Source organism: Sinocyclocheilus anshuiensis, unplaced genomic scaffold, assembly GCF_001515605.1.
Source record: "Sinocyclocheilus anshuiensis isolate Anshui unplaced genomic scaffold, SAMN03320099.WGS_v1.1 scaffold283, whole genome shotgun sequence".
Lineage (NCBI taxonomy): Eukaryota > Metazoa > Chordata > Actinopteri > Cypriniformes > Cyprinidae > Sinocyclocheilus > Sinocyclocheilus anshuiensis.
This window is the reverse complement of record NW_015549605.1, coordinates 5,425,148-5,440,593: the sequence shown is the minus strand read 5'-3', so window position 1 is coordinate 5,440,593 and position 15,446 is coordinate 5,425,148. Positions and strand designations below refer to the sequence as shown.

The 15,446-nt window shown below is 35.4% G+C and overlaps 1 protein-coding gene across 3 annotated transcripts in view; it reads right to left on the bottom strand.

The window, feature by feature from the left end:
• LOC107658951 (cGMP-inhibited 3',5'-cyclic phosphodiesterase A) overlaps positions 1-15,446 on the bottom strand; it is a 97,478-nt gene that overhangs the window by 34,198 nt on the left and 47,834 nt on the right. For all 3 annotated transcript variants that reach the window (XM_016447686.1, XM_016447688.1, XM_016447687.1), the window contains exon 2: positions 12,737-12,787. In XM_016447686.1, the coding sequence (XP_016303172.1) occupies positions 12,737-12,787 (51 nt within the window). The remainder of the gene's footprint in view (positions 1-12,736; positions 12,788-15,446) is intronic.

Sequence of the window (15,446 nt, the reverse complement as noted above, 5' to 3'; positions counted from 1 at the left end):
ACGACCGCGTTTTTTCAGATGTATTTCCAAGAAAAAAACATTGTCTTATATTCGGGTCAATACGGTAATATGATTCGTTAATATACATTTAAAAATAACACACACATACATAATAAAAAATACTATAGTATAATAAGTACAAAGTATAATAATAAAATAAAAAATAAAACAAATTTTTTTTTTTAAATAAAAAAACAAATAATAATAAAAAAAAAATCAGTGCATTGCAAGCAAACACCACAAGATATACACCAGTATTGGCTTTTCATTTTTGTTCATAGTTTTTTTTCTTCATATTTTTCACAATAAATTTGTAACATTGTTTTTATAAGTTAAAATAGTTAAAAATAGTTAAAAAACAGCCTGAATGGAGATAATCTGCTCTGTCCTCATCAGCATCTTCTGTGAAATCTCATAAACCTTGTACAAGACGTGCATGACCCAAACAGGAAACAGAGATGCAAGATACTGACCGTAGACAAGTGTTTGTTTACATTTTTTCCCTCCATCAGAAACTCCTTGATTCATTGTCAGCTCATGTGCCGTTGACAGCGTGGCGCACGTGAGGCTGACGGATGAGTGGTTGCTATGACAACGAGGTCGCGTCAGCGGGTCGGGTTTCTACTCGCTCTCTGTTTGTGTATTAAACACAAACACATGTATTAATTGCTCCGTCTGATATTACTGTATTGGATTTTCTCTGTCACAGACCCTTGCAAAGGAAATACCCTTGCTGAATAATGCAAAATCCCTCGCTTGGATTACATAAAAGAAATATTAGATTGAGCTGCATTAAAACAGATCATGGAGGCTAGATGAGACTAATAATTCAAACCTCGGCGCATGCTAAAAAAAGGAAAATTACTGGTGTCACATCAAAGAAAATGAATACAAATAAGTACTTTTGCATTTCCAATCTGAATGATTTGAATGATTAAACTTATGTGGTCATTTTGGGCTTGTAGCTACAGCAAAATTACACTGATTGCGGCCTATCAAGACCACACTGGTGTGTTTGGCATACAGTATTCATATCTAAAGTCCTGAAACATCTAGTTACGTTTATCATTCTATGAAACCCATAACAGCATCGGAAAAATATTGCAGTTGCAGACAAATATGCTTAAACACATAATGACTACATTCATAATGCGATTTAAGCAGTACTGAGATTAATTTGCAGCTCATGTAAACAGAATTTTGTGATTATGTTATTATGATTATGCAGCAATCATAATCACGGTAAAATATGTTGCGTATTGCAGTTTTCTGTATACACTTTTAATGTCCACTGATGAAAACGCACATGTCTGTGCTATAGACAGATGATGCATTATGCAAATGCATGGGTTTGAAAACATTGAATGAACAGAAAATGATTTTTCTAGTGAGCTCAGGGATAATTTTGCTTTTTTTTTTTTGCACTTGAAGCAGGTTCTGAATTTGAGGCAGGTCAATGATAACAGCAGTAGAAAACATTGCATTTGAATTTATATTTTATAATATGTTATAAATAACCATGAGAAATTATTGGTAATAATCAGACTATTAGTGTGCAATTCATTTGCATTTAAAGGAATAGTTCATCCAAAAATGAAAATTTGCTGATAATGTCCTCACCCTAAGGCCATCCAAGATGTAGATGAGTTTGTTTCTTCATCAGATTTGGAGAAATGTAGCATTACATCTCTTGCTCACCAATGGATCCTCTGCAGTGAATGGGTGCCGTCAGAATGAGAGTCCAAACAGCTGATAAAAACATCACAATAATCCATAATCCATAATAACGCTCCTCCAGTGAAAAAGTCCATCTCCTGTTGTCTCTCACATCAAAATCCAGCCACATATGTTTATAACTATTTTGGACTGTTTTGACTTGGAAACAGTGCTGGATCCGTGCAGGTTTCTCTCCTGATTCAGATGAGATGACTTTTTCACTGGAGAAAGCAATATTATGGATTATGGACTTATTTTTAGTTAAAAAATGTCTTTATGCATTTGTTTCTTACAAACACACAGCTTTTGTCTTCTCAAGATATTAATTGCTGGACTGGAGTGGTGTGGATTACTTGTGGATTATTGTGATGTTTTTATCAGATGTTTGGACTCTCATTCTGACGGCACCCATTCACTGCAGAGGACCCATTGCTGAGCAAGTGAAGGAATGCTACATTTCTCCAAATCTGATGAAGAAACAAACTCATCGACATCTTGCATGACCTGCGGGCGAGTAAATTTTCAGCAGATTTTCATTTTTGGGCGAACTGTTTCTTTAGAATGAAAGAAAGCATCACAGAGATTGGCGAGTGGCATTCAGGTGAGTTCATATCCCAGCAGTGTTGCTCCCTCTGACTAAATAAGCCTTCAGTGAGGTGCGGTAATTAGCCGCTGCGCTCAGGGCAAAGTAAGAGCACGGCTGGAATGACAAACTCAAACACACAGGGAGTCAGAGTGTGACCAAAAAAAAAAAAAGCTTTCCAGGACTTCTCTGACATCCTTCATCTGCCGTGAGTCACCGAAAGGAGAACATGTGGAGGATGTATGCGCAGCGTCACGCTACATATCTCAGAGCTAGCCGCTGTCAGATGCCAAAAAACTGCGTAAGAGATGCTCGGATCGAGAGCTTCCGCGAAACGTTCGAGTTGTAAAACTATGTAAACACAGAAACTGTACGCCGATGTGCATATTTGGAAAAAGAATGGCTGCTGGGTTTAGCTTTAACTGTCGGAAACGGGCTGGCTCATCGCTTCATCAGCGTGAACAGCGGCACAGGTCAGTAGTTATGAGCGTGGTGAAGTATTAATGAGAGCTGCATGTGGATGAGGAGGAGAGTGCCTCCCGCAGCGGCAGGTCACGACCTCACGACCCACGGCAGGGGGCCTGCTAGTGACCCTTGTGGGAAAATAGCAGTGCTTTCTCAGATTCACTTGTTGTTTGTGTAGGTGAGTCTTGCAAAAGCATGTTCAGGTCACATTTTACCCCAAAATCAAAAGATTTTCGTTATGGGGAAAAAAAAAAAAAAATTACAATGAAATATTATATCGAATTAAATACAGAGTATTTTTCTTATTACTAATGATACAGTATATATGAGTTCAGCTCATGAAAAATGGGGGCAAAAACAAAAGTGTTGCGTTTATAATTTTGTTCAGTATATATAACTAACAGTAAACAGTACATATAGTCATATTTATAAGATCAAATGTGCTTGAATTGTCATGACAGTGTGACTAAAATATTTTATGTATATTTTACATGTGGGGTGAAATGTGACCTGTGCATATTCCTTACAGATTTTGAGAAATGTCTGGAGACAGAAATGTGTCCTTCCAGCTGTGGAGAGACTGAGAAACACTTCCTCTGCTCTCTGTGTTACTCAGGTCTTCCACTAGGGTCACACACGGACTGCCGGGAAGCCAAAAAGGGCGATTAAATATAGAAGGCACGGAGAGCGAGGTTAAGTGGACTGAGACAACATCACTCCTTGCGTGGGAGTATTTCAGCTCCCTCCTTTCATTAAATTTTTCCCTTTCTCTCTCTCTCCTCCCGTCTCAATCCGTTATCAAAACAGCGTCCGCCGCAACCAACATCAACAGACGTGAGTCACCGGCGAGCTTGTCAAACAAGAGGATTTTCTGTGCAAACAATGGGCCGTAAAATCAAACTTGGGCTCTCTTAAACTTTAGCACGTGTGTGTTTGTGTGTTTTACCGCCGACTAAAACAAGAGAGGTGTTTATGGGAAAGTTGCTCAAGCACTTTGGCTTGGAGAGCAGCTGACAGATCCCAGAGAGCCCAGCCTTAAAAAAAAAACACATTATCTCGCTCTTCAGCGCAACCTTTACGACATCCTGTGATAGCCAAATCTGCCCATTACCTGCCTGAAATGGACTCTCTCCACGGCTAATGTCCTCGGATTAGTGTGATTGTGTCTGTGTGCGCACGAGAGTGTGAGTGTGAGTGTGTGTGTGCATAGGTGATATCAACAACACATCCAGGGAACAAAACGGGGGTTGCTGCTGGAAACCGTATCGATCCGAGCAGGTTGATCGGGGCCTTTGTGAACAGCGGTACAGGACAGACGGGAGGGAAAAATCCTCTAATAGCGTCTCATTGATTGCAGGGCTTACACTACACACAGAGAGATGCTGAGTCATGTTATTCGCTGTGCATATGCATTCAAAACACGCCGGCCGACGGGATGCAAATGTGTATGAAAGCAAAAGCGAGGGCTTCGATGCACTGCGTTGGCAGGCACGTGTTTTTACACTCGGCTCTTCAGAGGAACACGCACATGCGTCAGCGTCACGCGGAGCCGCCACGCAGATGCCGAGGTGCAGTGAGGCGTGAAGAGGAAGAACCCTTTACGAGATGTTTCCCTTACTCTACACTAACTTACATGCCACGCCAGGACCGTCTCGTCTGAATACTGCATGAATGAGTGCCTTCTGTAATTCGCTCAAAAAAGACAATCTGACACTGATGCTGCTTGCATCCAAAGCGATTTATATTAAGAACATGTAAGAGTCATATTTAATTCCAAACTCAAAAGGAAATCAAATATTTGGCATAAAAAGCCTGTTTTTAGGACAATTGAGCATTTTTGCATTGTGACATTAATTTAATGAATATTAAGCATATTTTCCCCTAAAAAAAAAGAACAAAAATTAAATAAATTCATTACTGCAATGCAAAATTACATACATTAATATATATATATATATATATATATATATACATACACACACACATATACATAGTATTTTATATATTTTAATAATGAATAAAGACATGTACATAATTTATATATCATGTCATAGTAGCCTTTTTGTACTCTCTTAATTAATTAATTTAATAATATTACAAATATTTATTAGTGCAGTAAAAAATATTACAGTAATGAGAATTTTTGGGTTGTAATATGCTTAAATGTCATGCAAATAATGCCAAAACAAACAAATATATACACACTACTGCTTAGTTTGGGGTTGGAAAGATTTTGTTTTTGAAAGAAGTCTCTTCTGCTCAGCAAGTTTGCATTTATTTGATTAAAAATTTTAAATATTATTACAATTTAAAATAGCTGTTTTCTATAGTAATATATTTTAAAATGTAATTTATTCCTGTGATGCAAAGCAGAATTTTCAGCATCATTACATCATTACAGTCTTTAGTGTCACATGATCCTTCAGAAATCATTCTAATATGCTGATTTGCTGCTTATTATTATCAATGTTTAAAACAGTTATGCTGCATCATATTTTAATTGAAACCATAATGCATTTTGTTCTAAAAAAACAGCATTGATTTGAAAAACAAAAACAAAACAAAAAACAAAGACAACTTTTGTAACATTATAAATCTCTTTACTGTCACTTTTGGACAATTGAATGCATCCGTGATGAAGAAAACTACTAATTTCTTTCAGCAACAACAAGAAAAAATCTTACATTAAACTTTTGAACAGTAGTGTACATAAATAGAAATAAACATATACACAATATAGGACACAAAAGCACACACAAAAACAAGCCTTGTGTGATTTGAATGCTCAACCAACCCAGTATTGATATTACAATTTTGGCTGGTGGAATGTATTCATGTTTTTGCATGAGAACGAGTTTTTAAGCATGCAAAACGACTCAAAACAAGCGTGATAAACCGTCATAGCACTTCAGTGCTGCTCTGATTGTGTATCGCCATTGCTTTGCGCCCCTTGACTGCAGTTTTAACAGCCAACGTGTCACAACGGTATCATAAAAATGACAGCAGGACTAAATTGTGAATGAACTGAGCTGCCTGAGGTCCTCACAACACAAGAATGTTAATGGCTGTTTGTGGAAAGAGCAGCGTTTTAAAGGCTTCTTACTTCACTTCATAATACTGAAGTGGAGGAAGGAGTCAGTAATTAGTTAATGTGACGTCGCTTTGACACTTGAGCAAGAGCCAAGGGATTTTCAACCTCTATCTAGACTACAAACCATGTCAATATTGTGCGCTGTTGAGAAAAAAAGCTGTTTTTTATGGGTGGGTCACTTGAGATTTTGTGGCGTCCCACAAATTCAGTGACGTCTGACTGCGGTGATGCTGGATGCAGACGTCTTTACTCCTGACTCAAACTAATGATCTGAATCCTTAGAATCTAAATATTACACTTGATCTCTTTCCATTTTTTCTCTGTGCAAACGTTTAGTCATCGTAACGCACGGATTGAGTGTGAGTGACATCTGAACAGCATTATTATCGTTAACTAAAACTAATAACATAAATAAATAAATAAATAAAATGAACTAGTTAGTTGCGAAGTAACAAATTTCATTTTCATTTGAGCTAACTAAATAAACTAAGACTAAAGACTAAAACTTAAAAGAATAAAAATGACAAAAACACAACAAAAACACTAAAACTTTGAAATTAAAATTTTGTATATTTTGATATAATGATATTTTTGTTTAGTTTAAGTTTAAGTACTAAATTTACTGAAACTAAATAAACTAAAAAACTAAAACTTACAAAAAAACTATACAGACCTATTTTTTTTTTTATTATACAAATGACAAAAACACAGCAAAATACTAAAACTAAAAACAGAAAATATAAAAATATTGATTAAAAACTATAATACTAGATAAATGATACTAAAACTACACTGTAGTCTAGCTTATTTACATAATTCAATGCACAAATTTCCAGATTATATAATCAGTTTTCACTTTATGTTCAACTATTAACACAGTGGAGTAACAGTTAAAACTATTATGAAATTATTTATCAAATACATTTTTTTTTTAAAATCAATTAAAATTTCAGTTGTGTAAAGAAACACATGTAGGCACAATGTACAGTGGGTACGGAAAGTATTCAGACCCCCTTAAAATGAGGAAAAAAAATTAACTTAAATGATTTTAGCAAATGGCTGCAATATAACAAAGAGTGAAAAATTGAAGGGGGTCTGAATACTTTCCGTACCCACTGTATATTTGCCTAATTCATTTCAAGCATCTACACAAACCCCAACAGGCTTTTAAGCTCCAGCAAAAACATTTCAGTAAAGTGCATCCAATCTAGTCTCGTGCACAGATGGATATTAGCAACAATGAAAAGAATACGGCGTATCTCCCACCTGCTGGCCGTGATACGGGCAGAGCGGCCCGGCGGTGGCACGCCTCTTCCTCATGATGCCAGTGTCACTCACAGATCAGTCCGTCTGCTGCTGGAGTGTCTTCAGCGGAGAGTGTGTGTGTGTGTGTGTGTGTGTGTGTGTGTGAGAAGTCCACAGCTCACGCTTGCGCCGCTGCTGGAAGCATTTATATTGAAAATAGCCTGTTGCTAAGTGACAGCTGGGCAAAGAGCGTTACCTCAGGGCCCACACAATAAATAGTTGTTTGGGCTAAATTGGTCAACAAAAATGCCTTTCCACTCCTTCGCAGTTTTTTTATGACACAGAGACACTTGATAGTTTCTCTGAAGGGACGTTCAAGCTGACAGTGAATTTGCAGCGCCAAATTAACCGTCATTTAGTTTCAAAGAGAGTTCGAGATTTCCAGCAGTGACTACTGATGATGAACGGGTCCAGCACTGGATGTGATAAAACTGAGAAAACTTTGTTTATGCAAATGAGCAGTGATGTAATGTGACAGCTACCAATGGGACGCAAAGTCACTAAAAAGCCATGAAACCTTTCAGAAATCTGTACTGATCATATTTCACCCCAATATAAAACAGTAATCATGCAAAAAATATTATATATTATTATTATTATAGTATTTATACATTGTATTTATACCATTTTAAATTTTAAATTACCATTTTGTGTTTTAAATTTATAATATATATTTTTAATAATATAATATATAATTCCATGCTAAATATAATTTCTTCTTTTTTTCTATATTATATTATTCATATATTTAAATTTGATATATACCCGTTTTTCTATTTCTGAATATTACACAAATTAAAATTAATAATATATTACTATAATGCACAAAATAATAAAATATATTATTGCAAGCATTTATACATTATGGTACAATTTTTGTACTCTCTTTAATTAATGCTTTAATTAACTCTCTTTTTATTAATTAAGCAAACCATTGCCGTAATTATTGACTATACAGTAATATGGATCTAATAAGAAAATAGTAAACTTAGCTAATTCTCTATTTTTAATTGAATTTAATTTTAATTAAAAGTAAAATGTTCACATGCAATACAGATATGAATTTTGTGGTTAAAATGTACTATATAATATAACATATAATACATATTATTATATTACATTACATTTCCTTGATTTTATTTGGGGCAAAATATAATGTGAAAGTTCTTTTGTTAGAAAAGTTTATGTAAAAGAGCAGTGAAATGGCGGCTGCTAATGAGAGTGACGGTAATTGAACACGAACACCAACAAAGCAGCCACATGGGAGATGCAGTGCACCCTGGGAAGGATGTGAGGAAGAGACGGGTCTCCTGAGGTGCACACACTCGCTCTCCATCACGTCAAGGGTCACAGGTTCAGCCGTCAGCCGTGTTTGCACTACTGCACACCTTTATCAGCCTCGGGATCCTGGAGACGGCTGCTTTCCACAGATCAATGAGAGGAGAGCAGGCAGAAAATCATGCACACCATCGGCTGCACTTTGAAAGCTGCTGGGTGAACGAGAACTTTGAAGTGCTAATCAGTCTTTCATGCAGCAAATACGATCCAGAGACAAGAGAAAACCAAGTCCCCTAACTGACTAATGATAAAACAACTGGGTAATTAGAAAAGAGAGCGAGCTCTGTTAGCTCTCAAACACTCACACAAATAATGTCTGTGCATCATGTGTGTCTGAATATGGCTGTGAAGCAGAAAGAGCAGCATCGATCCTCAGCGGGAGGATATCCTTCTGATAAGAAGGCTTAGACACTGAACACACACACACCTCCCACTATTCATTTGCCTGAAATGCAGACACTTCTAGTTATGCAAGCTTGATCACTGCGCAACAAAATGTGCACATATTGCACTGACAGAATTGTCATGAGACGCTATAGCCGATATTAACAAACTCTCTGCTTCTATGGTCAGTTTTCACTTTAAGGTCGAGTACTGTCACAGCAGAAAACAGTGTGAAGAAAACTGTACTAAACGTGTTAATTAAAGTTAGTCAGTTTCATGCTTTCAGGAGCCCCATAAAACATCTAATAATCTAAATATTAATCATTTGGATTAGAATATAATAATTGGATATATATGATATCTATATCACATAATATAATATAAATTATAAATATAAATAAATGAGATTGCATTGTCATTTTCAGTAGTTACATGTTCATGTGAATAATATAATCAAAATTCTTAATATTATTCTATTTTATTATTTTATTTATATTAGTAGATATTTTTATACAGTTTTCATACAGTTTTATAGAGTTGTCACTTTATGGTCAACTTGAATCTTGTTGAGCATGTTAGTTAAAGGTAGTAAAAGTCAAATTCATGCTTTTAGGAGCCTTCTGTACATAAACACAAGAATATAATAGAATATAACGTCAACTATTTTATTAACAATGAATTAATTCCAATTTATTTGTTTTCGCAAACATTTTTGGAATACAAAATAAAACAAAGTTCGAATGCAATGTTATTTTTGATTGACCACAGTGTTGTTTTAGCATTATCGAGATACTATTATAGTTTTTATTAATATTTTGAATGAGTTTTAATTTTAATATTTTCCATTTTCATTATAATTTTAGTTAAAGTTTAAGTAATTTTATTGTGTTTTTGTCATTAAAAAATACACACACACACACACACTATATAGATTTTTTATGAATTTTTATTTTTAAGAAATGCTATTTTTATATATTATAATTTATTTTATATCAGTTAATGCTTGTTTTATTTAAGTTAAATTTTATTTCAAATAATGATTTTTTTTTGTTTTTTTGTTTTTAGTTTTAGTTTCCATTTTAGTTAACTATAATCACCCTGAATGACTGTCAGTGGAGAAAGCATAAATGAAGTAGTGCATTAGCATCTTCACCTATTGTTACTGCTGCCTGTCCAACAGGACCGAACACTGTGTTTGCATTAGCGATTGCATACATAAACACACACACACACACACACACACAAGACGCTCACTAAGAATGGCGATTCCACACACACAGCGTTCTTTCCTCCTGTGCATTGTTCGCACTATCAGCTCACGGCCTCACGCTTCTCCCAGTGTATTATGGGAGGCGCCCTCACTGGCCCGGCACGCTCTGACAGCTCTATTGTGAGACTCTCTGACTGACAGCTGATTTCTAAGGTCATGTTCAGCCGTGTATTACGCTTTAACGTATGTCTCTGTCAGCGCTGCAATAGTCTTAACTGCTCTCTGGCGGTCTAGTTTCACCTCAGCGGCTTTTCACACAAATCCCCTCACGTAAACGGCTGCTAGTGCTACGGATGGAAGCGGCGTCCTTCTGCCGTGCTGCGATGCCACGGCGCAGAGCGACCCGACGGAAAGAAAAGGACTCGAGAGCTTCCTCTCTGTCGCAGGCAAAGGCAGAAATAGGTGGAGGTTAGACTGCTGGGAATGAATGAAGCACCGAGGGACAAACACACAGGCACTGAGAACAGAAACACGTCACTACAGACGTCACCACTACTCCCTGCTCTCACCCAGCTGTGAGGAGAACTAGATCAAAAGTGCAAATACATTAGCATATCCGCACGCACACACACACACACACACATACACGCTGCAGAGTTCCTGAATAAAAAATAGTAAACTCACACACAAAATTATCATTCCATCTGTCATTCTGGGTCATGTCATACCATCATAATCTACTGAGTAATAAATTATCCATTATATATATTATAAAATGTATAACATTTTATAATAAGATCCCATTAGTTGACATTACTTGATGCATTAACTAAGATTACCTAACAATGACAGTACATTAGTTAGTTCATTGATTGTAAATTCAGGTCTATTAAATAATGCTAACAGAATCAACTTTTAATTTGAATAATACATTAATACAGGTTGAAAATAACATTAACTAAGAGTGCTTTAGAATTGTTCATTGTTAGTTCATCATGTTCATCGAACCAATCTTTTGTAATCAATTCATACATTTATCTTGTTTCCAATTTAATTTTTCAACCAGGTACACTATTATTATTATTGTTATTATTATTAAATCTTCTTAAAATATTCTTTTAACTGATAATCAATTTATTTTTCTTGTTTCTAATATCATTTTTCACCTGGGTACATTATTATTATTATTGTATTTTTATTTTATTTTAAAACACTTTTTAGCATGAAAGAATGTTTCTGATGCACGTCCTTATATTACACAAGCATATTCATATTTTGAAGTTCCAGAGTTCAAAGGAGCAGCAGAGCAGGCCAAGTGTGATGATGTCAGTAGGATGTTTGAAAGTTACAAGCACGGGGTCACACACAGGTCACCAACTCACAGACTCATTTACACTGTAGTCATAATGATTAATCAGAGATCTAGCAACAAAACAAACAACTCACAGACCCCACTTCACCCCAAAATCAAAAGAAGATTAGAAATGATCTTTAGCATAAAGAACTAAAGAACTAGAGTGTGACATTATTTTCTTGACAATTAAGCACAAATTAACCACACATTTTCATGAATGAAATGCTGAAAATCTCCTTGCGTCTGAATGTTTTTTTTATTTTTTATTCTTACACTGTAAATGATTTTTGAAGTTGAATAAAAACAAAGAATACTGGAGCGTATTAAAAAAATACTATTCGAGTTTTTCTACTTCAAAAGTTCACGATTAATTCAATGCATTACTTACCATTTCCTTGTAATTATTTGTGAAATATACTGCAATTTCTGAGTGAAAATTATTTCATCACCAATCTTTTAGTGCATTATGTTTAATGATTCTTCATTAGATTCTAGTTATTCTTTTTTTAACTACAATATACAGTTGTTATTATTATTATTATTATTATTAAACTTCAATAAGCATAACTAAAAAGCAGTTTCACAAATATTACCATGATGAATACACTATTTATTTATTTTTTATTTTTTACATGATATTAAGAGGCTTTCTGTGAATTTTGGAAGTAATGTGCATAATTGTTTGTAAAATAATGTTACAAGGCACCTTGATGACTCTAAAATAGGCTTAATTATTGATTTTAAATTATTATTCTTATTTTTTTCTTTAAAATACAATTTTATATTTTTTTCTTCTGCAAATTGTGGGAGAATCATTCTTAATTGTTTTGAAAATAATGTCATAAGGCAAATAAAACCATAATGACTAAAATTGGCCTCATTTTCATTAAATAAAAATATACTTTCTTTTTTTGTGAATTTTGGGAGAAATATGCTTAATTGTTTAGAAAATAATGTCACAATGCAAATAAATCCTTAATGACTCTAAAACGGGCTTTAATTTCTTTAAGTAAAATCATTCAAAAAAAATTATTTTGCGAATTTTGGGAGGATTATGCATAAAGTTATTTTTTGTTGTTGTTTAAATCATGTCAAGGCAGGTAAAACCTTAATGACTCTAAAATAGCCTTCATTTTCCTTTAATAACACATTTTTGGGAGAAATATGATTAATTGTTTTGAAAAAAATGTCACAATGCAAAGATTTTAGGATGAAATATGACCCAGAAAGGTTCTTTCAGATTCACTCTCAGACATTCATCAGCTCTTTTTCAATCATCCAAACACTGACCTGAGATCCTCGGGCGCCTCTTTTGTGGTCCCATTCTTGCTGTGGGAGCATCTGTGGACAGACAGACGGGATGTTAGAGTCACACACACACAGCGGCGCAGCGCATATTCCATTCACCATTCACTATTCAGCATCTAGTGAGGCTATACGGTCTACCTCGCTCACTAAAAACACAGCACAGAGAGAGATAGTGAGAGAGAGCAAGAGAGAGGAAGTCTCTGAGCTCCAGGGATTCCTCTCTCTCTCTCTCTCTCTCTCTCTCTCTCTCTCTCTCACTCTCTCCTCTCTCTCGCACACTTTCTATTTTGTTCAGTGACACACGCTCATAATTCAATTTCACAGTCAGGCTGCCTTTACTCGCCACTCTTTGCCGCTTAACAGCTTCTCAAAGGCTGTAAACTTTACACACTCTAATTAACAGACAGTAGGAGGTTCCCGCAGGGTGGAAAACAGGCCTTGTTGGCTCGAGAGTCGTGCATAAAAACATGTCGCCCGTAACTGAAGCGCACCCTGTCTGAGAAACCCCCGACGACGAGACGCCGGGGATGCCCTTTCAACCCCGCTGAAATAGCCTCAGGACACGAGCCTGGGAAACTGGACTTTTAAAAATAAAATGCAAAATATTTTCCTTTGGTTTGAAGGGAGAGGAAGCCAAACAAATGGCATTCTGTCTGGGTTTATTGTATACAGCGGGACAGGCTGTAAATCAGGGTACTTGCTTTGACTTGGGCCACCCTCAGACCGGTCAGCTCTCTGGCACCGCAGGGAAATGCCACGGACATGACAGGACTACAGGAGTATTTACAGCCGCAGAACACCTTAATAACTTTCAATATATTCTCCCAAGTTGAGGGAAACAGTACGGTGGCCGAGAAGTGCAAAACAAATCACAATTCTGAAAACAAAATAACAAATTACAAACGCAAATGCAAGTCTAAAAAACAAAAGAACAATTCAGAAAACACAACAACAATTCAGAAAACATAACAAGTCAGAAAACAGAGTCGTCGTAGAAAGTTCGGAGATGGTATTAAAGTAGCTCAGTTTAAATGTATTTTATGAATTGCCCTTACTATGGAATAAAAAATACGGAGTGTCTATTTACACTTAGTGCAAATAGCCCGCCTTGTTGGCAGTAATTCCACTCTCCAACGTGTGATTGGGCTAGTCAACACTTTAAAAGCAGCTGAAAATAATCAGCTCCCAGTGGCGCAGATGGTTAAGTGCGTGTCGTTGGCTTTTTGACGCGATCGACCCGGGTTCTATCCAGCCTTTTGCCGAACTTTTTTTACTCCCTTTTCAAATCTCGTATCACATCGTAAAGGCATTTATTTTCAATAAAAATGAAGGAAATAATCAAAAAGTTGAAAATAAAGTATCGGGTAGGGTTAGGGTAGGTTTTATTGTTTCAATAAGGTGGCATCCATTTAATAATTTAAATTAAAATAATAATTTACACTCAATACGTTATTATTGCATACTGTTTTATAATGTACTACAATACTGAAGTGCAGATAATTGCCACTATTTGCAACAAGTAGTATACATAGAAATCCTGCTATTTTAAATAGGTATTTGCACTTAGTGTAAATAGCATATTGCTAAAAATACTGCTATTTTCACTTAGTGTAAATAGAATCCATTGCTAATACGAGATTTGAAAAGGGAGGAAAAAAAAGTTTGGCAAAAGGTGGAATCGAACCCAGGTCGATTGCGTCAAATAGCCTACAACACGAGCTTATCCATCTGCACCACTGGAGCTGATTTTTTACAGCCACTTTTAAAGTGTTGACTAGCCCAATCACACGTTGCAGGGAGGAATTACTGTACATAGCCTCTACCAACAAGACGGGCTATTTGCACTAAGTGTAAACAGACAGTCCGTATTTTTTATTCCATAGTAAGGGCAATTCATACAATACATTTAAACTGAGCTACTTTAATACCATCTCCGAACTTTCTACCACGACTCTGCTGTTCTTCGGCTGGTTCTTCCTGTATACGTTGATTGACAGATGTCTCGTCCAGTCAGCGGTAAGTAATCCCAAACCAATGGCGCTGTCTCAAACTATACCTACCTCTTCCGGTTTGTCTGATTTGTCGTTGTGTTTTCTGACTTGTTCATTTGTTTTCGGATTTGTCGTTGTGTTTTCTGATTTGTTAGTTTGTTTTAGAATTTGTCATTGTGTTTTCTGACTTGTTATAATGTTTTCTGAATTCTTGTTGTGTTTTCTGAATTGTTATTTAGTTTTTTAAGAGCATTTGCGTTTGTAATTTGTTATTTTTATTTTCAGAATTGTGATTTGTTTTGCACTTCTCGGCCACCGTAAAACAGTCATGGAAAAGACAAAAACAACAGTTCACTTTTGATACGTGTAATCTGAACTATAAAAAAAATACATGTGAGATTTACAAAAAAAAATGTAGCTGTGATTGCCAGAAATTTACCGTAAAAATATGGTACAGACATTTTAGGTTTTACATATTGAACTATTCATCTATACAACAAAATTTACATTATCTAAAAAACATTTATTTTAAATAATTATAAACATATATAAATTGTTATTTTTGTATTCAATATTGATATATTATTGAATATTTTTATATATTTTATATTTAATATTTATTTTGGGGTTATTTTAGATCTATCTATGGTTATTTCTATGGTTATTTTAGACGTAGCTATGGTTATTTTAAATTTTATATA